Source organism: Myiozetetes cayanensis, unplaced genomic scaffold, assembly GCF_022539395.1.
Source record: "Myiozetetes cayanensis isolate MyiCay16 unplaced genomic scaffold, myiCay2020 scf20-37, whole genome shotgun sequence".
In the NCBI taxonomy this organism is placed as follows: domain Eukaryota; kingdom Metazoa; phylum Chordata; class Aves; order Passeriformes; family Tyrannidae; genus Myiozetetes; species Myiozetetes cayanensis.
Window position 1 is genome coordinate 1,622,719 of NW_026087412.1, and position 16,488 is coordinate 1,639,206.

Consider the following 16,488-nt stretch of genomic DNA (forward strand, 5'->3'; position numbering starts at 1 on the left):
GGATGATTTCTCCCATCTGTTCCCAGCCCATTGACAGCGTTTGCCATCAAAGGCCCCGCGTGTAAAACCAGAACCGTGCGAGCATCAAAGCGACCACGGCCCACTGAGGAGGCATTTCTGTGCCACAAACTCTGCCTCTCTATCCAACCAAAGCTCTGCTCAGAGCCCAAATCCATCTGAGAGTCCCCCCAGTGCCCCCTCCCCACCTCTAGGCTTCCCCCAGTCTGCTCCACCGGGAGTACTGGGATGCACAGCCCACCTCGGGATAAGGATCCATGGAGACAGAACTGCACAGCTCTGTGGGCTGAGGAATTTGTAAGCTCCATGGAGATGAGCTCTTCCAGGAGCTGAACCACCCGCCCAGGGATGAGCTGTACAGCCCACAGCGCTTTCCTGCACCCCCAGCCTCTCTGGGACACAAGACTTGGAGCTTTCCATTGTGATAACAGAGGGACCAAAGAGCCTTCCCCGTGGCTGCAGCAGGAAAAACTGCAGAGGGAATGCCTCTGGACACCAACATTCATCTGGGAATCCAAACACAGCAGCAGCATCCACACCCTGAGCTATCCATCCTCTCTGTCCTTCCTGGGGTTGGGGTTGTGGGAGACAGGCAGAAAACCTGGAACCCATAGGAATATTTCCTTGCAGGGCTCATGATGTAAAAGCTGCCGAGTTTAATACTCACTGGAGCCCCTCATTTCAGGGCTCACAGAGTTTACAAGCTCTCCCAGCATTTATAACCTACCTGGGTGCCTCAATCCCGAAATTACGGGATTTCCCAGCTCCTCCAGCCCTGCCTCACTGCTCCCGCTCCCTCCTCCTGGGATTCAGGGAGTGAACACCCTCCTGCACTCACAGGGAAAGCGTTAACGCCCCAGAGTCCATCATTTTAGGGGGTACAAGCCTCACCTGGAGCCCAGGACAGGTTGTAACCGAGGTGAGACACTTGTGCAGACCAGGAAATCACAGCAGGTCACCTGAGCAGCAGGTGCTGGTGTTCTGTGCAACTCTGGGGCTCACACAAAGACCTTCCAGCTGCTGGAAGAGATCCACAAGCCTTGGAGACTGAACCTGCAGGAACCTCGCTTCCTGCTCTGGAGGAACGGGAACATCTTCAAGAAGGCCACGGAGGAGCTGTGGGACCTCACCTGCATCACAAGGAGTCTGAGGCCCCAGGTGGTCACTCGTACATGGAGGAGGATGAGCAGGACTCGTGGGTCAGGGGAGGCAGACAGGTCAGGAGGGATTAACCTGGCTGCAAGCAGTTTCCCAGGATTTACTGAGCAAACACAGCTCCTGGCTCCTTGGGAAGCAACGGGCACCAGCAACCATTTGAATATGGTTTTAAACTGAAGGAAGGTGGGATTAGATGGGATTTTGGGAAGAAATCCTTCCCTGTGAGAATGGGGAGGCCCTGGCACAGGTTGCCCAGAGAAGCTGTGGCTGCCCCATCCCTGGCAGTGTCCAAGGCCAGGTTGGAGCAACCTGGTCTAGTGGGAGATGTCCCTGCCCATGGCAAGGGGTGGGACTGGATGGCATTCCAAGGAGAAGGCAAACCCTCTGTGCTATGACAATAAGGACAAGGGACCCAAAGGCCCCTTGGGCAACTCCTGAGCCCAGCAGAGGCGTGAGGAGAGTGATGGAGCTGATGGAAAGCAGAGGATCACCCAGCGCCCAGGAGGACCCACATTGCCACCACCCCTCTGGGCAAGCACCCACCCTCCACCCCCACCCTGACTGGGCAAGGCCACGGCCTCGGGGAGGGGGCAGAAGGGCTAAAAATACCGAGGCTGGTGTTGTGCCCCCAGCCCTCCAGCCCCGCAGGTGCCCGGCAGCAGCTGCGCCACAGCCCAGCCGAGCCTCGCTCGTACATCAGCCCCTTCTGACAGCGCCCAACTGGACGTGTTAAAAATTAGCAGCAATATTGGAGCTGTTGGGACGGAGGGTAAATCTCCCAGACAGCTGTAATTAGTTCCAGAGGGTGCAGCTGTCTCCCTGCAACAGCTGAGGGGTTCCAGGGAAAACACCCGAGCCGGTGCTTTCTGGTGGAATTAATGGCCTGACAGGGCAAGGCGGGCTGGGAGGGAGCGGGAAAGAAACCAAAACACGGGGTGTCTTTGGGGTTTGGGGGGGGTTTTTTTGGTTTTTTTTTTTTTTTTTTTTTTTTTTTGATTGTTTTTCTTTTATCTCAGGGTTTCCCACTCTGCTGTAAATCAGGGAGCAAGTGGTGGAGGTGGAAAGCACAAATCCATCACGGCAGCAGAGCCTCCATCATCGCTCTCCTGCCCGCTCTTGCCCTGGCAGGGGGAGGGATCATAAATTCAGCAGGGCCTGAGTCTGCAGGGTAAGGGCAGTTTTATGGGTTGTTTTGCAGTGCCACTGACCCCGAGGCTCCTGCAAGGTCTGGCAAGAGCATTTATACTTTTTCACCTCAGAGGAATATCCTGTCACCTCCCAGGCGCCCATGAGCACCACTCCTGTCTCCTCCAAAAACATTCTGGGAGAGAGCTTGCACCCAGATTTTCCAGGAAATCCCACTCCCTGCCTGCTCCCAACAGCTCTAGAATTCCCTTTAACCCTTTCTGGGGGGGGGTCCAAACCCCACACTGGCTTCTACAATGTCCAAATATGACCAAGCCCTTCCCATGGCTTGGGATATTCTCCACAGATCCCATGGAAAAGCACCTCCACACCTTCTGCCAGGGTCCACAGTGACTTCCACAGCCTGGCAATCCAGGCCCATGTGCCCCAGGTATAAAGTCCTGTAACTCTGGCACAACTGGAAAACAGATGGGCAATCAAATAATTAAAAAAAAGAACCCCAAATGCCACGTTCTTCCCGCGTTCCTGCATCCAGAGGGAAGCACCACCTCCCTCACTAACACCACCACTACAAATCCAGGGCTTCACACACATGTTGGGGCTTTTTCAACAAAGTGCTACTATAATTGGAATAAAAGTCCTAAAGTGAACATGATTTAATATCAGAGACACCGAACACTTCAGGTCAAACCCAAAAACCTGTTGGTTTTTTTTTCCCCCCCCTTCTGTAGGCAAAACCTGATTTTTGTTTTCTTTTATTGTTGCAGCCTGTTTCCATGATGGTGTGTTAAACACTTATTAATTTCTCAGCCAAAGCCCTCCTGTTCAGATTTATGAGGGCTGGTGTTTTATGAACTATCCGCTGCACCAGAATATTTTGTAAATCCACATTCCCCAAACATCCCCAGGATTCAAGTCCAGCTTCACGCTCAGCCAGGCTGGGCTCAACAATACCCTCATTTTTAATCAGTCACCTGTTTCTCATTTTAAGTTTATCACACTTGAAAAAATACTATAATTTCTTGAGTTGTAAAGAAACCTCCAAACTTTGGTCTCCGAAATTTCATTTCGAAGGCATTAACTCATTCTGAAAGTCCCTTGGCTATTTAAGGTGTAGAGTTTCCATTAACAGAACAAACTCCGTGGAGGATGGAGCGTAAGGTTCTTATGGAAAACAGTCCCTTCCCCTAATTATTTAGTCTAGCAGGGAATGAAAATAATTAAGTCTCAAAATTCCCTTTAGAGTGGAGGGAAGGGGGGGGAATATGGTAGGAAAATTAGGGGTTTTTTTCCACCCAGCTACTGCAGGGAGCAGGGCCAGGGTGGGAATGAAGGCTGGCAGCAGCCACAGGTGGGCTCTGGATCCTGGGTGAGGGCACAGGGATGGCCTCTGGAAGCCACTGGAGCTACAGCCACATGGAACTGTCTTTTCTTTCCAGGTGTTACTGCTAAGGGTCGGATTTAAGGTTTTTTGTTCACAGCTGAAATGAAATTATAACGGAAACGTGATCGTTGCTGTCAGCGCTGAGGGTGCTGCTCGCAGGGGAAGATTGCTAAGGGGTCTTGACTGAAAAAGTAGGTGTCCTGCCAAGGATATGGGATCAGTTAGGTTGGGAAAAACCCTTTAAGACCATCCAGTCCAACTGTTCCCCCAGCACTGCCCAGCTCACCACTAACCCATGTCCCCAAGTGCCACATCCACACGGCTTTTAAACCCCTCCAGGACTGGGGACTCCACCCCTGCCCTGGGCAGCTGTGCCAGGGCTGGACAGCCCTTTCCATGAAGGAATTCTTCCCTAAAATCCAATCTAACCTTCTTACACCCAGGTTGGATGGTGCAGACCGTGGCTCTCCCATGGGGATGTGCCCAGGGCTCTGCTGTGGCTGCAGGGGCTCGTCAGCCCCTCCAGGAGCTTTGATGTGCAACAAGGGGCTGCTTAAAACCAAAAAAAGGAATATTTTATTTATTTCTATATGCATTTTACCACCATCCCAGGTGTGAGCACCCACCTGTGCTCACAACCCTTGCCCTCAACTCAGGTAAAAATCTGGATCAGAGGATCAGAGAATCCTGGAATGGTTTGGGTTGGAAGGGATCTTCAAATCATCCAGTTCCACCCCCTGCCATGGGCATGGACACCTTCCACTAGACCAGGTTGCTCAGGGCCCACCCATATGCTTGGATTTGGCTCTCCAAAACCCAAAATATGACCCACACCTGGGATCCCGAGGGAAAAACATGAGTGGGGTTCCAGGGGAAGTTCATTCCACACAGTGCTCTGGACCTCCATCCCTGTTTGCAGTGCATCCCAAGAGCCTCAAACGGAAAATATTAGCAAGAGCATAATATTACTTGAGTTGATCCAAAATGCCCCCAAAAAATGTTTTCTCAGCTAAAAATAACCTCAGCAACAAAACAGACCCTTTTGTGAGATGTTTCCCTTTGTGTAAAAACCTCGGAGTTTTCATCTGTGCCTTTCCCTGCCTGGTGTTTGCTTTGTCTCTTCCTTGAAAACAAAAACAATTCCAAGGCGAGCGTCCACAAAAACAACCATTTCTGCGGGGCTGTTTTTGTCTCTCAAACACCTCAGGAGGTCCACAGGAACGGTGGGTTTTGAACTGAGCTCACAAAACAAAACAAAACAAAAACCCTCTAAAGCTGATGGGCAGGAAACCACCTCAGAAGTCACCGGCTCTGGCCAAGAGAAGCAACGCTGGGCCCTCCACGGACCTGCTGGGGAATGGGATCATCCAAAGGGTCCCCACCAGGGAGCACCTTGGTGTGCTCATCCAACCCACCCCACCTGAGACCACCTGGGCTCCACAAAACACAAACCCAGCCACGAACAGAAACCGCCCTGGGCACACCTGGGACGGGGACAACGCGCAGCCCGGCCGCTTCCAGCTCCCCCAGGATAGCTCCACACTCACCGGGGGGGTTCTCTGCCTGCAAAGGGGTTCGTGGCCATCAGGGACAAGGCCTCCTCCTCCTGGGCCAGCAGCTTCCCAGCCAGGTGGATTATCCATTCGTTCTGCTCGTAGGTCTTGGGGGAGAGAGAAGAAATAGAAATGTTAGGCCCTGCCGGGCTTGTCCTGGAGGGTTACCGGTGTTACAGGCTCCTGTGTGGCCTCTGGGGAGAGATTTCAGCTCATTTGGGTGGTAAATAATGAACTTCCCACTGTTTCAGCAAACATTCCATGGGATCCAACACCTCGAGGTCCAGAGGGAGACTCTGGCACCTGTGGGGAGCAGGGAGAGCTCCACTGAGTTCATCTCTGCCATACTTGGAGTGTTCTTGCCCATTCTGCTCTCAAATAGTCAACTTAAAGAATTTATTTTAGCAGCAAACTCCCCAGGGGAACAGTAATGGCACATCTGGAAGGACAATCCATCCATCACTTTAAACCAGGTTGTTTTCCCCTGTTGTGTTATCCAAGGGAAAACAGAACAAAGTGGTTTCTCTATTGCCAGCTCCTGTCTCCTCTTTATTCCTTCCATGTGATGCATCCTCTTTACATTCCTCCCCCCTGGAGCCACTGACAGGGAGCAGCTCTGGGATGGGCAGCCCAGGCTGCAGTGGCAGAGCTTGACTCTCTCCCTGAGAGAAGCAGGGAGCTGGGACTCCATGATCCTTCTGGATCCTTTCCAACTCCAGATATTCTCTGATCCTATGATTTACCTCCCCCCAGGAACCCATGCATTCCTGCTCTTCCCAGGGATTCTTGCTGAGGCTCCATAAAAAACGTTTCTCCTTCTTTCTGTGACTTTCTGCACCTTGTCCTTCACTCAGATTTCTTTTTTTTTTCCCCCTCCTTTTCCAGCGTGTTCCTGACTGGAATCTGGACTCCCAGCAGTAGGGGACACTGTGGGAAAGCGAAACCCGGGAGCTGTACCTGCAGGGCTGTGAGTGACACACAACATCGAGGCAAAGCCACTCTGCCAACCCCTCCGATCGGCAGAGTTTGTTGTTTCCGTTGCTACGGGAAACGGGAGAGAAAGGAGATGGAAAATCTGCCCATCCAGGGCAGCTCTGCCTCCAGGGGTTTCTGCCCTGCTCGGCTCAGGCTGGGATTTGGGAGTGTGGGGGACGCTCTGGGACCTGCAGCGTGGGGAATCCACGGGTGTGCAGCTCCCCAGAGGTGTGAGACTGCAGAGATCAAAGATCACGAGTCAGATCTTCAGCACCCCCTGCCTCCCTGCACATCCTGTTTTCCAGTGCTCTGCACGATTTGAAGCGCTGTTTCTGGGAGAGTTTGGGAGATTTGGGGGGTTCCTGTGTGCAAGTTGGGAAGGAACAGGAGAACAGAAACAGGAATCACCAGGCTGTCCCAGCTAAAGTTTGATGGAGGTCCCCACACCTTCCAAGGCTGATTCAGAACCTGGAGGCTCTGGGAGGGCGGGATCGGCTCCCTGGCTCCCGTGGCCTCCAAACTGTTAATTAGCAGCTCCCTGCACACGAGAGTTGGACTTCTGGTTCGTAAAGTGTTTTTCTTGTAAAATTTACAACACGTCTGGCCCCAGCATTAAGTCTGCGGTGAGAAATTTCCACCCGGCACAGCCCCACCCCCTGCCCAGGGTTTGGATCCCCCACTGCCCAGGGTTTGGATCCTGCCCCTGCCCAGGGTTTGGATCCCCCACTGCCCAGGGTTTGGATCCTGCCCCTGCCCAGGGTTTGGAGTCCAGCAGGATCCAGGATCCAGGATCGAGGATCCCACCGGTTAACTCATTACTTTGCAAAATGAGATGGTGGCAAAGGGAGGGGAAAAAAGGAGTCCAGCAGATCTGGGCTGCATCCAGGGAAGCATCACACCCCGAGGTGGGAAGGTGATGGCTCCTCTGTGGATCCAGAGCCTCAGACCTGAACAGGGTGTGCATGGTCAGGATGGGGGGACTTGCTGACAGTGCCAGCTCTGAGTCTGCAAAACAGAGCCTGAACCACCTGGTGGATTAGTAATAATAACAAAAAATCCAGGATAGATGCATGTGTTGTTTTAAGGTGGGCAGGCATGTTTTGGGGTCATCTTTAGGGTTTGGGTCTTCACCAAGCACAGAGAGAAGCAGAGGGACTGACCCTGCACAGAGATGGCTCCCAGGACTGCAGCTCCTGCCAGGACATGCAGGGCCAGTGCTGAACCCAGGCTGGGACTGTTGGGGACCCAGGGACCCACACAGCCTGGGTAAGTGGGGGACCAGCCACCCCCAGAGGAGGGAAATGCCACAGTCCTTTTATTTTTTGAGGATTTTCTTTCTGTTTTACCACAGAAAACAATTAAGGCACCTAAACATGGAAAAACCCCATCAACTCAGTTAACATTTCCCCCCATCTTTCTGTGCCAGTCTTGCCCCAAATGCTGCTCTGGGACAGGGATTTGCTCCTTTTCTCACCCACACGTGGCACCTGCACCTCCTGAGCAACACTGAGATGTCTCTCCAACCTGCCCTCTCCACTCAGCCACTTTGCCAGCAGTGTTCTCACCTTGAACACATTAACTTGTGTACAGGAGTATTTAATAACTTTACAGAACCTAAAACCAAATCAGTGCTAAGTCAGGAACAGCGAGGAGCCGGGCCAAGGAGCCACGGTAGCAACCAAACTGTGCAGATAACAGAGCAGAGGGACCGTTATCATCCCAAAAAACACACATAAAACCCCCCCAGCACTACGGGGAACATGTTCCCAACTGAAATAATAATAATAGGAGCCCTTTTCCTCTGGCTTTAATTGGTCATTTAATGAAAAAGGACTGTGGATTAGTGTGGTGGTTTATTGAATCTCGGTGCTGGCACGGGCGCTCGGGAGGAGGGAACGCCGAGATGCACATGTGGGAACAGCTGGAAACTTGGCACAGGAGCCCGGGGTTATTATTTCCCGGGGTTGGGAGCCCTGCACGGTCTCACATCGGAGCTGGTGGCTGACACAGGGGCAGGGGAGGGTCACATTTCCCGCGTTTTTTGTGTCCCGGCCGCGGGACGTGAGGCGGGAATTCCACCACCCTGGATATCTGCACTCGATATCCACACTGCTCTGTCCTCTGCTGTTTCCCCTTCCTTAGCTAAGCACCTTCAGCTGTCAGTGTTTAGGGAACATGGGCTATCAGGGGACACTCTCAATGTCCCACAGAAAACAGGGCACAACAAACTCACCCCTTTGTTATTTCGTATTATTGCAGCCACTGCTGTTTGCTGCCACTCCACTCCACCAGTGACTCAACCAAGGAAGGCCTGAGGTCAGGTCACACCATTTCTCATTCTCTCAAATAACCACACAGAATCCTAGAATGGTTTGGGTTGGAAGGGACCTTAAAGCTCATCCAGTCCCACCCCTTGCCACGGGCAGAGACACCTTCCACTAGCCCAGGTTGCTCCAAGCCCCGTCCAACCTGGCTTTGGATGCTGCCAGGGATGGGGCAGCCACAGCTTCTCTGGGCAACCTGTGCCAGGGCCTCCCTACCCTCACAGGGAAGGATTCCCCCCTAATTCCATCTCTTCCTTTGTATTAGATTCCCAAAGGGACAAGCTGTGTCTCCCCAGGTCTGGCCTAAGGTACAGGATCTCAGCAGGGGCACTTACTCACTGAAACCCACCCCTTACTCCATCCTATCAGAAAATCCTTGGGAAAGCAGCTGCTCCCTGAAGGAGGCAGGAGTAAAAGGCTGCATGAGAGAGCAGAGCAAGACTTTGGGAACCAGCTCTTCGATCCCACCTATCCAGGGAAACAGCACAGCTGGCACAGCTCCCGTATCACCTCTGTATCGGGAGAGAAAAGTCACTTTGTTCCAGAACAGAGTCTAGACAGGCAGGTACAAGGGCCACTGCAGACAAGAAGCATTCCCTGCATGGACAAGGTCTGACTCTATTTGTACAGCCCACGGCACGATAGGCTATCAGGCTGCTTGGGGATTTTTGGGCTCTTCTTTTGGGCAATGGTGCTGCTGGAGGCGAGTCCTCCCGTGAGCTCAGCTCAGGGCTTTGGAATCGTTCACATTCACAGGGAGACAACCAAACACAGCTGAGAGGGGAAAATCAAACCCTCCCCAGCTGAACGGGGACCAAAATGCTGCAATGGAAAATGGAAGTGAGCTGAGGCCTGTGTTTGCAGAAGGGGGAAGAAAGGAAATGTAAAAGGCTGAGCTCGGTACGGCGAGCACGAGGCCGAGGTTTTATTGCACTACCAACACCTCCTCCTCCACTCTGCTGCCGTGCAGCTTTTTCCTGAAGCACCTTCTGGCTGGGAGACCGAGATAACAGAGGCTTGAATAAAACATTTCACCAAGACATCCATCTGCCTCCTCTATAAATGGTGTTACTTCTCCTCGGCTCTTCCAGCTCGTGCCGTGATAACGTGAAGTCTCCAGCACGACTCCCTGACCCGGGGGAGAACCTCAGGGCATCAATCCTGCTGCTGGAGGTTCCCTCTCCTCTCAGGGAGGCAGCTGAAGATTATTTATAAGCAACACCATATCTGGAAAAAGCACATTGCTCCTGAGAGAGTCCCAAAAGACTTCTGGAGCAGCCTCAAGGTACAATCCAGCAAGACCCTCCCTGAGCTTTAAAACCAATATGAAGACAGCAACAGCTTTGTTGTTCTTGAGCAGCAATTATTTGGGAAGCACCAAGAGGGTGCCTCTGCACTGGCCAAATGCAGTCCTCAAACAGAATTAATACCCTCCATGCCATAGTAAGGAGAGGAAAAGCCTTCCCTTTGATTTTTCCTTACTCAGAGCACTGAAGGCTTTTCCACTGCTGCCACTGGTGGGGAGCAAGCCCTTGGGATGATAAACAACTGGCTTTTGTAAAGTCCCAGACTTCCCACTACCAGCAAGACTGGCCGACTCGAAGCCCCAAAACTATGAGCAGCATTTTGTTTTCTGGTTTGTTATTCATCAACGATGCTGATTCCACCCACAGCCTGCCAGAAATTGCATTTCTGTGCCAGTAGCACAGCCCAGCTCAGCGCTGGGTTGTGATGGCTGAGCTCTTTCTAAAATGCCACCACAAAGAAGTCAAATAATTACAGGAGGGTTGGCATCAGTAGCTGGAGGACAGATAAAGCCTTAACAATTTGCCTCCAGCTTCTGTAGAAATAGGATGGCTTTGCACTAACACAGGCAAGTGTCAAGGGAGGAAAGTTATTCCTAATGCTTAACCTGAATTTTGTGAGATTAAATCAGATTCTGCCATTTCACCCACTATTTCCTCCCTTCTCAGAAGGTGGGCAGGCCCTGGCACAGGTTGCCCAGAGAAGCTGTGGCTGCCCCTGGATCCCTGGAAGTGTCCAAGGCCAGGCTGGAAAGGGCTTGGAGCAACCTGGGCTGGTGGAAGGTGTCCCTGCCCGTGGCAGGGGGTGAGACTGGGTGGTCTTTAAGGTCCCTCCCAAAACCATTCAGGGATTGATTCTCCACAGGGTTCATTCACAGCCTGGTGGCATCTGCAAATGTGCCATTCCTTTCAGTTAAAATCACATTATCCCAGAACATGCATCAGGTTGACTCAGCCCTTGGTTTAAATGGCTTTGATGGGGGTGAGTGGTCCTGGGTGACCAACCTGACCAAGGAGCACCTGAAGATCAGCTCCTGGCTGATGGCCACGTTAGTTTTGCTGGGAGCCCCCCCGGCCCCCTTTGCCCCCAGTGCCCAGGGGATCAGCAGGCCCAGCTGAGGCACTGCTGAGAAACAACTGAAAAGGGTCCCACAGATTTCCCCCACGTTCCTGGGGGGTTTTCCCCTTCTGCAGACAGGAAGAAGCAACTCAGACACGTTTCTGGATGGGTTCTGCCCCTGCCAGAACGAAATGAAGGGCTTCAGTTCAGAGCCACAGCACCCTCGAGATGGCGAGACACAGGAACAAAGAGGGGATTTAGAAAACAAGTGAAAAGGCACATTATTTTTAGATAATAAAATTAACATCATGAAAATTGTTTCCTGGAAAATAATGCCACGTTACATTACGTGTAATTATGGCACTGCTGGCACGGTGATTAAGAGGCAGCAACTAATAAATTGTGACTCAGAGGTGGAGCAGCACCACCAGACCCCACCAGGGCTGTGCTGGTGGTCACCCCCTCCCTGTGCCAAGGGCCTGGCTCCCCCTCCCTGTGCCAAGGGCCTGGTTCCCCCTGTTCCAGAGCTTCAAAGTGAATCCCACAGCTACAGCCAAGGTGGAAAGTTTTGCAGGAAACCCCGAGCGCGGGAAGGCGTCGTATGTCAAGCGGTGATGAGGTGCAAAGAGGAACCTGTCAGAAGCAGCACAAAGGGATGGTAAATATCCTTCCCCCAAGTCCTTGGCTTTTCCACAGCCTGTCAGAGCTGGATATGTCAGCTCCTTACCTGGCCACTGCCAACGAACTGCAAAACCAGCCCCGCGGCCGCCGGCTCGGAGCGACGGGGCAGGCGGCGAGCGGTGGTGGAGAAACAGTCCAGAGCTTCTGAAAACAAATTAAATCTAATCCAGAGGCTGAAGTAACTCGGTTTTATGGACTCTGTAAACTACCACGCGGGTTTTGAAAAACTGCTCTGGCTGCACAAACTTCTGGGCTTTCAACTCATGGTTCCCCATCCTTTCCACAGCCCTGCAGGACTCGAGGCAAAACAACACCCGAACAACAGGGGCTTTTCTGGCTGCCCAGGGAGGGCAGTTGGCACCAAATATGCAGCTCCTCAGTCCTCAAACTCGGCCATTCCAAATGGGATTTACTTCCATGCTTAAGCAGGTATTTACATGCCTGAACATCCCGAGCTGAAAACACTCACTGCCGTGCCCAGGCGCCTTCCCACTGTTTTCCACAAGTCATCTCCACTTTACAGAGGGTTTTTTTCTCCTTTCTGCACCTTTTGTTAATGCCCCTTCTAAGCAGGACCTGAAACTGCTTCACAGGGACCTGTGTGCACTGAGGGCCCCCAGGGAAGTCCCCAGGGGCAAGAGGGACATGGGAGCACTGTAGGTAGCACATGCTGGGATGGCTGGGAAGGGGCAACAGACCCATTTCCAGATGGTGTTCCATAGTGGGAGGTGATGGACGGGCTTCAGACTGACACACCCACCCTATGGGAGGGATGCCCTCTCCTCCTGCCACTGCCAGGAGACCCACAGTGCTAATTGCTGCTAATTAGCTGCTGTGGACACACTTCAACAGGCTGCTGTGCAGCAACCCCCGGTGTCCAGGTGAGCAGAAACCCTTGGGGGAACCTTCCAGTGAATCAAACACTAATAATGAGGAACTAAACACTAATAAGGGACTGAAAACTAATAATAAAGATGTGAAGAGGCTGAGTTAGTTCCTCTTCCTCCTCCTTCCTGGGTACACGAACACCTGGCCTGGCCCTGTGGAGAGATGGAACTGGGATGCACCGGCATCCCTCGGCACGGCCTCACCTCTGGGCAGGACTCGTGCCCAGCCCTCCTTCAGCTTTAAACCTCAGATCCCTCTCTATTCTAAAACCTTCAGGACATTCCTACCCTGGAGACAGCCCTTCTCTCATCTCAGAAAGAGCCTCCTTTGCTTGGATGAGTTGATTTCTCCTCCCAAAGCCCAGGTTTAAACCAGCAGCTCCCACCCACCCTCTGCGCCTTTCCGGCAGCGCTGCCGGCTGGAGCTGGAGGCTTGGCTGTGGTTTTCCTGGGGGATAAGCATACCTAATGCAGATTAAATGAAATTCCAGCACACACAAACCAGCGGGGTAAATACCCAAACCATGGCCAAAGCGCCAGCGTTATGTCATCGCCCAGGAATGCCAACGGCGCCGGAACGAAAACACCACAGAGGAAGCCAACGGAGGAGTTTGGGGCAGGAGGGAAGAGGATATTCCAGGAGAGGATGCAGGAACAAAGGGAAAATCTGAGATGGGCTTGCTTCACGCCACTCAAGCCTCAGTTTTGTAAAACCCAGTCCAAGCTCTCGCGTCACGCGGGCAAGGTTTGCAAAATCAGCTCAAAGATACACGAGAATTAACGTTACAAGTTCCCCCCCCCTATGTAATTTATGGCTGTCACCTGTCTGCTGATACCACGTGGGGAAAACATTTTGAGGGACCCTTTATCCACGTGTAGGCAGGTGGGCAGTTTGAGCTGGTGTCCCCCTGACACTGATCCTTCCTATTGCTGAGAGACAATGAAATAACCTCCCAGAAAACTGCCAGGAGTTCCATTACAGCAGCAGCAGACACCCTTTGGGAATAAAACTAACTCAGCCAAGGTTTCCAGCGTTCCCCCACCATTCCAACACAGGGTAAATCCATGCTATTTGTTTTTCCTGGTCGAGGAAGACCCAGGTCTCTGAGCAGCCAAGGGCAGGTACCTGGAAGGCAGCGAACCACATGAGCCAGTCCAGGCGGTAGTGGTAGGGGGAGATGAGGCACGGCCTCCTCTTCAAGTCCCCAGGCTTGCACTTGAAGTCAAACTCCTCCCACACAGCAGTGGGGTCGTTGGGATCCAGGCTGGATGTCCCCTGAAGGATGACTTCTGTCCTCTCCTTGGTAATGCTGTGGGATACAACAGGACACTGTGATTTGTCTGAAGTCATGTAAAAGCTTAGAATCACGGAATGGTGTGGGTTGGAAGGGATCTTAAAGCTCATCTTGTTCCCTTAGGGACACCTTCCACTATCCCAGGTTGCTCCAAGCCCTGTCCAACCTGGCCTTGGACACTCCCAGAGATGGGGCAGCCACAGCTTTTCTGGCCAACCTTTGCCAGGGCTCCCCACCCTCACAGGGAACAATTTCTCCCTGATACCAAATTTACAAACACTGGTTCATGAACATGAGTCACTGGCCTGGTGGTACAGCTGGCACCTGATGGGCCAAGTCACAGAGAACCTCTGGGCCCAGCAGCCTTTCCCCTGTGCAGCAGCAAAGCACAGGGAAAGCTTCAAATTCCACGTCCTTCCCTCCCTCACCTGCAGCTGGGCCAGTCCCAGGAGGGACTGTGGTCCAGAGAGATGATTCCCACAGAAATGGGTGGAGCAGAGGCAGGCCATGTGTGACTCCCTCTGTGACAGAGCAGTGGGGATGGCAAACTCCAGGCCACGGGGAGTGCCCATGAAAACACCACCACCAAGTCCTCCACGGGCTGCCAGTGACACTCCCTGCCCCCAAGAGCTGCTTTCCGTAAGGAACACAGAACTCCCTCAATCTGCCCATCAAAGCTGTCCAGCTCCCAACACCCCTTCAGATTTTTAATACTTTGGTCTCTCTTTCTCTAACCCAAAAAACCAAAAGCTTGGAAACAAGCAGCCTCCAACTTCTTCCCTGATGCTCCCAGGGACAGATGCTCCCAACCCAAGGAATTCTGTGCTTATAATTGTTACCTACATTTAATAGATTTCTGGATTCTCCAGCCAAATCCCGTATTATGCACTGGGCTGAGTTATGAGCCATGGCCAGCTGCCCAATGGTTAGAAACACACTGTAAATCAGGGACACCAAATTACTAATAAAAGTATGTTCCTACTGTGTGATTCAAAATATGTCAAGTTTCACATAATCGTATATTCATTATAAGCTGCAATCCTCTTTTTATTGGTTTACACAGGCTGGAATTACAAACATATTACAGCAGCATTTCATCACATGCTCTTTAGGTTCTGGTAACTGTTGAAACAGAAACCATAGACTGAAGAAGAAAAAAGAACAACAACCCAAAGAAAACAATCTCCCGTAGCTTCCCCACTCCAGCCTTCAAAGAGGTTCAGGGGTTATTTCTCCCACTCTCAAAAAAGAGGAGAAATTTTGGCATTTTTCAACAATCAGTGTTGGTATTTTTAATATTTTCTTTTTCCTAGTTGGTATTTTTAATAATTTTTTTCCTAGTTTTTTTTCCTTTCCACAGAAATTTCTGCTGTTTGAAAAACTGGGGAAAACATCACATTCATCTGATGTGTCCTCTGCATCTCCAGTGCCCGTGGTGAGACCTGCTCCTCCCCTTCAGCAGCTGCTTGGCCAGACCTTTAACAGCCAAACTGCTTCACCTGCACTAAAATATACTGATTTACTGTTGGCTTCTCCTGTGAGACCTTGTCCAGAGACCACTAACCAAGAGCTGCCCGTCCTACCCCTCCTCTCAGGCCCCTGGGGAACATCCCATGGCCACCATGACCAGGTGGTGGCAAAGCCAGAGGTTCATGGAGAGAGGTCTGGCCCTGTTTTCTCCCAGCTGGAAGAGGCTGGGAGGGACAGCACACAAGAAGGGTTATGCTGAGCCCTGCTGTGCCTCACCTAAGCTGAAGTCACCAGAAAAACCCAGACTCAGATGCTTAAAAACCAGCCCAAACCAGTCTGGTTCCAAGCCCAGCTGGAGATGCTTCCCTTGTCCACCCCACCTTGCAGCCCTGACTGGGATTTCCTGAGCTGGAGGCAGCAGCCAGGCTGCTGTTGGCCTTGTCCTCTCAAATCTTCTTTTCTGAGGCCATTTATACTTTCGTCTCCACAGTTTCCTGTAGCAGTGAATTCCCCAAGTCGCTCATTGGGAAAAGCACTTCCTTTTGTTGGCCCGAAATCTGCTACCCAAGAACTGCTGTGAATATTTACATGAGGGAGAGCAGACGTGCACAGGGGAAGAGAGGTTCCCCATAAATAAAGAGGGCTGGTGATGGTGAAGAGTATCCACTGGATGAACTCTCTTACGGAGATTTTCATCCCGCTGTTCCGTTTGCTGCATCGACACAACGAGCCAATTAAAAGCAGCTCGAAGAAAATAAATTGTGATTCGGGGGGAAAGAAACCTGCTCCTTCTCTCCTTCCTTCTCACAAACAGATATTCCATAAAATGTAGTTCAGTGGGAAAGAAACCTGCTCCTTTTCTCCACGTCTCCCTCAGATATTCCCAGTCTACTGGAAGGATTCCTGTTCAGATTGAAGGCACGCAGACTGTGCGGCTCTGGAATAACCTGGGGAGAGGAGCAGAGCCACAGGAAGTGCCATTAAACAACGTGTACCTCCCGAAAGCTCCGTAGGTGTTGACTATCCTGAGGGGGTTGAAGGAGGTGTTCATGACTTGTCTGGAGTTGAGCAGGTTCAGGACCACGGGCACGCTGAGGTAGGCAAGGAGGAGGCCGAAGGAGATGTTCACCACCCTGCGGATGTGGCAGCCTGTGTGGGACACAGAACCAGGCCAGAGGAAGGTGATTTCACTCCCCGTGGTGGGCTCTGCTCCCCCTCCCCGTGGGGACCCCC

At 52.0% G+C, this 16,488-nt stretch overlaps 1 protein-coding gene across 4 annotated transcripts in view; it reads right to left on the bottom strand.

Moving 5' to 3' along the window:
- LMF1 (lipase maturation factor 1) overlaps positions 1 to 16,488 on the bottom strand; it is a 146,286-nt gene that overhangs the window by 2,350 nt on the left and 127,448 nt on the right. For all 4 annotated transcript variants that reach the window (XM_050317903.1, XM_050317901.1, XM_050317904.1 and 1 more), the window contains exons 7-9: positions 16,251 to 16,404; positions 13,617 to 13,800; positions 5,254 to 5,366 (exon numbers count right to left, since the gene is read on the bottom strand). In XM_050317903.1, the coding sequence (XP_050173860.1) occupies positions 5,254 to 5,366; positions 13,617 to 13,800; positions 16,251 to 16,404 (451 nt within the window). The remainder of the gene's footprint in view (positions 1 to 5,253; positions 5,367 to 13,616; positions 13,801 to 16,250; positions 16,405 to 16,488) is intronic.